General features: G+C 36.5%; 1 protein-coding gene across 1 annotated transcript in view; it reads right to left on the reverse strand.

The window, feature by feature from the left end:
• Positions 1-420: 420 nt before the first annotated feature.
• Positions 421-7,514, reverse strand: part of LOC105618918 (protein SZT2-like) — a 21,282-nt gene continuing 14,188 nt past the window's right edge. The window contains exons 11-21 of the mRNA XM_012200448.1: positions 6,467-7,306; positions 5,977-6,256; positions 3,877-5,846; positions 3,712-3,806; positions 3,199-3,634; positions 2,762-3,134; positions 2,514-2,679; positions 2,220-2,436; positions 1,508-2,129; positions 877-1,366; positions 421-792 (exon numbers count right to left, since the gene is read on the reverse strand). Coding sequence (XP_012055838.1) covers positions 661-792; positions 877-1,366; positions 1,508-2,129; positions 2,220-2,436; positions 2,514-2,679; positions 2,762-3,134; positions 3,199-3,634; positions 3,712-3,806; positions 3,877-5,846; positions 5,977-6,256; positions 6,467-7,306 — 5,621 coding nt within the window. The 3' untranslated portion in view covers positions 421-660. The remainder of the gene's footprint in view (positions 793-876; positions 1,367-1,507; positions 2,130-2,219; positions 2,437-2,513; positions 2,680-2,761; positions 3,135-3,198; positions 3,635-3,711; positions 3,807-3,876; positions 5,847-5,976; positions 6,257-6,466; positions 7,307-7,514) is intronic.

Below are 7,514 nucleotides of genomic sequence, written 5' to 3' on the forward strand. Positions count from 1 at the left end.
ACTAATTCTTAATTATAGTAATCATTAAATATCGTTTTAATATTAATCATTCTCGAAATGTGATGTTAAACAAGTGTAATTTCTTTTTCTTGAGATCTAACGAAATAAAATTTACAGTTGAACAGACGTTACTTCATAACACACATCGAACGGAATAATATTAGCGAAACACACCGCACACAGGCACCGTTATAGTTAGTTACGGAACTCCTTACGAAATTGTTAGGGAATTATTGATTAGAAATCGCAGAATAAAGTGAATGTTGTATTTCTTATAAAAAAAAAAACAAAGCAATTGCATTCTTTTATTGCACAGAGTCCTTAATTATTAACTCCGAGTTTCCTGAGTAGACAAATATCGATAATGCTGCGTAATATTACACTTTTTAGTCTCCTTTTGAAACTAACTTAAACTTTATGTATTATCAAATAAATTATTATTCGATTAATTACATGAGAATTAATGTATGTAACATGAAAATATATATTTCATATTTACAAAATTGTATTAGTGTAATAATAATCCATTAGCAATTAGAGTGCTGATCTACGCGTTCAGAAAGATATTTTGCTATATAACACTGCATATAACAATTTTTTGTAAATTTGTATGTTATTTTCACAAGCAATACGCTATTGTATTGTACATTCGGAATGTTATCACTGACTGCAAAGGCCCATCCATAAGTGGAAGCAACAAGCGTTGACGAAACCTTCGACTAAAACGTAGATATCTTCCATGTTTATTGGCATGTTAATCTCTGTGGATTTTCGATAAACTGCGCATAAATCCTAAAACGAATGTTAATATTTAATTTCGTGTGATTATTTTTTGTCTTATATTTCAAATCTCGCATTTGCAGTACTACTACATACCCCTCTCGATGTGTGCATGTCGATGGTCAGCATCATGAACGCTTGAACGAGAGTCGGATGCAATATGAGATGATGGGTGATATTTCCATCAGAAGTAATAAATTGTTTATGATGCTCTTGATATTTATTCTGTAACACTTTGGACAATGCCTGATACCATGATACTGGTTGATTAATGAACAGACCGAGTCTAGAATCCAGATTCGAAAGGGGCTCGGTGTGGGCTAACGAACAGAGCTCCTTGAACTCTGTGTATGCCATCGATGTCTTGTTCTCTAATAATTTATCCCAAAGCAAGTGTGTTCGGCACTGCAACGCACCGCGCTCTACCATGTTCGTTATGTGCTGACGGGCAGCCTTCGCTTGAGCCATGATCATCTGTTGCATGAGCTGCTCGTGCGACGAATAGTACCCTAGGTAATTTACTGATTCCTGACGAATCTGCATCAAGTGCGGTGATGGTGATGACGACGACGACAATGATGACGACAACGACAATGACGATGAGGAGGAGGATGATGATGAAGTTGATGATGATGATGATGAGGAGGAGGAGGAGGAGGAAGAGGATGATGATGATGATGATGATGAGGATGACGACCGTGGCGGCGGTGTGTCCGAGACTACACTCGGGATGTTGGAGTTTTGCGCTAGGGGAGAATTTGGGACCGGTGGAGGTGTTGGCGCCGAATTATTGTGAACATTATAGTTTGACATTTTGATATCAATATCTTTAGTAGTCACATCGCTCGAGGAACTCTTCTCCTGCTGATCGATGTTCGACATCTCTGTCCTGATGTTGCATCTCGTAAACGGTAATATACGCGAAGCGGAATTAGATTCCATCGAGTTCTCCGTACATGAGCTGGTCGCAGGCTTCCCAACGCTGTAGACGGTCCTAAATTTGCCCAGCTTATTATTCTCCACCTCCCTTTTTGGATATAATTCCCTCTTACTTGTCAATATCAGATAATATTTCAAAGTAATCTCAGTCTTCTCGATTTGCGGTGACTGTTCCATGCGCGACACAATCAGTGCTACGTCGAAGTCGTCTGTACACTTTATATCGTGGGCGTCGCAATAACTAACCGAGGGAGTACTTTGCAGTTTAATTAGGACATATTCGTTGTCATGAGATTCCTGGAGTTCGCCGGACATCACGAACACACGCATGCCGTATACCTTCTCATGTGAGAGCAAATAAGAGTATAATGTACGTGCAGGTATCGCTATATCGCGTATTGTTATCACGTCTGAAACAACAATGTTAAATGTACAGTGTTACAAAATAAAGTTACAAACGAAAGTGACTTGAACCACTGATATGCGTTTTCGAAGCTTACCACTGTATATCAGATTTCTGGCGTAATTTGGTGCTTTGCTATAATATTTGATAAAGTCATCCATAAAGTGAGTGAGATGGTAACCTTGCTGTAAGGACCACAATCCAGTTCCAGCGATGTAGGAATGAATACAACGTAAATGAAAATCATATGTAAACGAATGCAAATGCATGTTGATTTGAATCTTGTCGCAAACATCCACAAAACTTAATACAAACTGTAATAAATTTGTAATATATTTGTAAATTAATTATCTTATGCATATTCATGGGAAACAATTCAAATTTATCTTACTTGATTCATCATACCGCTACTCGTCTTCGTCTGTAAGCGATTACACTCAATGATACGCAACTTCACGATAAAAAATGGTTGTGACAAGTGAACTTCGAACAGCAAAATGCCGCCCAGCATCGATTTCTTGAGATAATAAGACTGCTGCTGAGCGTACGCCTCGTTTCTGTAAAAGAAACATAATGCACTTGTAGAAAAATATGCGCGTGTTTGTTAAATCAAAATCGAGTAATCGAATTCGGACAAACGTTTTATGTAGTGATTCCACTTGGATTGGATTAAAGCCCAGAATCTGCAGGTATTGTCTATATTCGGATAGCATTGATTTGCAGAGCTCTTGATGCCACTTTATCATAATTGCATTTGTTGCTTCCTGTTTCGATTGCGTCGCTTGCGACGATTGTTCAATACCATTCAAGCCAAAGTGAGATGACTGCGGTGGTGTCAATGAATGATCCCTTGTGGCGGCGGACTGTAAACGCCAGGCAGGCAAAAAGAGAAGCGGCGTATGGCAGAAATGTATTAAACGAGAGTATTGCTTGAACGTATTCAAAGCGTTCAATGATATCGGTATATTAGACGTACGGCTCTGCCACATTGCATATAGTTTCTCCAAATCCTCTACAAATATACATATCAGATTATATGTTATCGTAATCATTTGGATACATGCAAATTTGATTACCTTTGATTCTCTTTTCTCGATGTCGAAGATCTTGTAAGTCGTAAGCAGCCTTTACAATTGTATCAGTCATATTATGAGGATGTGGAACGCTTGGTTTTGCGTCGCGCATCGCCTGTCCGACTACTTGAACCCATGAAAACGCGTTATTCTTCATCGACTGCGCTCGATTACTTGATCGCGCCCAGTCTTTATCGATATTTGATTGACTTGGAAATTTTGCTAAACTTTCCATATCGTTGATCTGATAATATTGAGAACTGTGCTCGACTCTCTGCTGAGATTCTCGGGTGAACTTGTGATGAAATATACCCAATTTTTGCATGATTATGCTGGTAAATAGACTCGATCTAGAAGAGAGCCATGTTCCTAAACTTGTCGTTTGTTTGATCAATTTTTCTGATTTTTCCTTGGACCAGTTGTACATATAAAGGATTATCTGAAAATATAATATAAAGTGAACATTTAATCTTACTTACAAATGTTCTATAATTGTGTTACATAATAAACACTAACATTGTCACTTAATATTTCAGCTAACAGTATCCTCTGCCTAGGCACAAAATTTGATTCCGATATAAGAGGATTAAATTTTTGCAATTGTTTTTGATCTGTAATATAAAATGTAAAAGAATGAATAATGAGGTGTATAAGACTTGAGTTAAAGTTAAATTAACCGACCTTTAGGAGCAAGCAGTTCCAGATCTATTTCTTTACCCAAAGATGCCTTCCACTGATGAAAATTCCTCGCGACTAAAATACATTTGATATAAGTAATTTGTTCTTCTTTGTTAAACTCATGCGGCACGTACACGGGTGAATTTGCGCTTTCTTGATTCATATTTTCCGCTAACGACTGATCGGAACTGTTTCGAATGCTGTCAGACCATTTGGGTGCAGATCCAGTTTTATGCGAAACAATAAATTGATTTAGGAATGGTTGTCGATCTTGCAAAATAAAAACTTTGCTAGATGTGTCTGGATCCTGACTACGTATGAGATTCTGCAGCTCTCTCACAATTACGGGAATCGCATGCCTGTGGTGAATGATCACCTCGTGTTTCTTGACGGCAGGAACTCCCATTTCTAATGCAAATTGAAACCAGCGTGCTAGCGTAGTGTGATAAGTCCCATCCAATTTTCCTTTTTCACCGAGTTCGTACTGATTGATCGTTAAATTCTCGGAAACTTTTTGTGTTGACGTTTTTACGAGTGTCTGAATTTCTTTATTTTCCGTTTCACCGACCGTTGTTGAAGAATCAATAATTGGTTCCGTCAACGGAGTCGCTAGAAGATTATATTCTGTGACTAAATCCCAAATACCATGCTTCACAGCGGACGATAATTTTAAAATTAATGATTCCAAGTTAACTCTGCCTTGCTTCCAGATTCGAAATTCGATTAATGTTTGTGCATTCGGTTTAGAATCACTTTTATAATCGTAAATGTTCGTCGATACAATACTCTCGAAATTCTCAACTCTCAACAACTTAGGAAAACTCGATTCGTTATTTAAATCATTTGAGTACGTTGCGGATTCTCCTTTGTCATCGGTAATGGCTAATGCAATGCAAGCTATACCTTTACTACCACTCGAATGGCTTTGATTGTATAAGAAGATATCGGATTCGGATACTTTCTTTCTGGTACCGTCTAACGGAGTGTAATCCTGAAAATGATAATGCGCACCAAGATCCGTATATTTTGGCGTATACAAGAATTGCAGTATATTCTGCCTCAAATAATATCCCAAAGCATCCATATATCGTAAGCAGTGTGGCTGTACTGACAATTGTACTATACATTCGGGAGACTTGTATGGTTTTTGTATGAAATGCACGTCTGCCGGTGTCAGCTTACACATTGGATTACGTGCCAACATCACGGACAGCACTTCTAGTACTGCATCATCAAGACGATTTTGCAATACTTGCACTAAATCCCGTTTGACTTCTGGACCGGCTTCTGATATCCCATGTACCATCAGAATAATTGAATCTCCAGTTTTGTTCAAGATATCGGACTCTTTTTCGCCAAATGAACGAACTCTAGGCCTCGTGTCATTCGTTACGACATGATCGTTCACCATGCCGATACCTTTAGTTTGCGATAAGGATGCGACGCTGTTGCTACGCGAGACAACTAATTTCTCATCACTTTCCGACAATTTATTCTGTAAAGGTTTAACATCGTTCATCTGCTCGTGAAGTCGCAGATAAAATACATTCTCGTTATTTTCCTGATATACGAACATATTATTTCGATTGTTAACGGAGAGCCTATTAAGCACGCCATGCAACGCTTTGATCCCTCTCGATAATCCGGATCTTCCAGGTCCGGTCTTTAAGCGAGGATGAAGATTGAAGGGTTCTTCCCAAATGACAGGGCATCTAAACATGCCTGGCGTAACATTCAAAGTTGAAGAATTGTGATTCTGCAAAAGATTTCCAGACTCACCACCGGTTTCTTTCCACGCATTATGATCCTCGGTGGATTCGGGTTCTAATAGTAGGTCGCATATGCGAGTATCATGAAGATTTTGTAAAAGTAAATATTGATTTACTCGCCGGCATATGGCTTTGATTTGAGCGAGTAGCGTTTTTTGTATTTGCGAATAACAATCCACTTCTGGTGAAGAAAGTTCCAAAAATCTGTATAATAATATATAATAAAATAATATATAATAAAATCGTAATGATACAAATGTCATCCTTGTCATCCTTTATATTATATATGTAATTCTTGCTGTAAACAACGAATTTTTTATTTTGATTTACCAACCTGCAGTGAAAATAAACATTAACATGACTGCTTTCGACATTCATAATTAGCCAGAAATTGGGTAAACACTCTCTACATTTATCAAGTTGTATCAACCACTGATAATCATCCTCAGAATTACTGCTGTCACCTTCATATCCATCATCTGTCCCATGTTTCTCTTCAGCTATGCTTGATATTTCAGAGTAATAACCTGGTACATCTCCAGAGTCTTGTCCGTTTATTTGAATTGATTGAATAGTAGATATTTCTTCTTTCTCCGCATTTCCAATACTTTCGTCTGTAAATAAATTTAATAAATAAAAATCTATAATAACTTATGATAAATGTAAATTATTAAAAACATTTTTCAAAATATTTAATATAACTATTAAAAAGATAATAGGTATTGTTAATATATCTTCTTAAAAGAAATGTAAATACTTTGTATCATAGTTGTTCAATAATAAGTTATATCTAGTTAAAAATTATTAGTTACAAGATTATTTACCATCTTTTAATGACTGTTCTTCTACATCTACAAGTAATATGTCGGCTTCTATATCATGTACTATTATTTCTGGTTTCTTAACGAAGTAAAATAAGTCGGCCTCTTGACAGATACAGTACTTGTCAATCTCAAGATTTTTCAATTCCTTTAAAAATTTAGGTACGCTGCTTTCTGAAGGGAAAACAAAATGCAAAGGTACTTTATCCATTGAGCAACTGAATCTTCCAGTAGATTCCGACACGTGCTGTGCTATAAACTTCAATGTATCTGCATTCGGCGAAGAATGGTCTAAAAGTGCGGTCACAGTCTCGTCTCGCAACAACCATTCGATCTCATCTTTCAAGTTGGTTACTGCATGATGCTGAGATAGCTGCGGCATTCTTTCCTGTATTGATTCAGTTTTCGCATTTGTACCTGGACTGCTATCACTTGGCATGCTACCAAACGTCGAAGCGCTGCAGTAAGATGTGGTTCTTAATGCAGGGTAACGTTCTAATGACACTTCCAACACTTCTTTTGGAAGACTTAAACAAATGATATCTAAAGTAATCTTTAGGTCGTCTAGATTTAATTCAGCTAGATTTCTTTCTTTATCGTTATTAATCCTTTGAACGATTTCGGTAAAGCAAGTAGGCATCAATTTAACAGGTATACTGGAAAGTTCGGAACGGAAACGAATCGAGCAACTCAAGTGTAAGAAGAGCGGCTGATTTTTCATGTTCCACGTATTTTCTTCATCAAAATCACTGATAAGCGAATCCTTGGAGTTAGAATGATGAGACAGCTTCTCATTGTTATGAAGATTCGTAACCGGCCATGTAATATTGACAGTTTGACTTACTGGCAAAGTAATAATATAATATATTATATTATTATTAATATATTATATTATGTAAATAATATATTATAATATATATTATAATATATAATATATAATATATTATTTACATAATATATGTGTTGTACAAAAGTTCTGTCTTTATAATGGAATATATATATAATGGAATATATATATATAATATATATATATATTCTATTATATATATAT

The sequence above is a fragment of the Atta cephalotes genome (assembly GCF_000143395.1).
Source record: "Atta cephalotes unplaced genomic scaffold scaffold00018, whole genome shotgun sequence".
Classification (NCBI taxonomy): domain Eukaryota; kingdom Metazoa; phylum Arthropoda; class Insecta; order Hymenoptera; family Formicidae; genus Atta; species Atta cephalotes.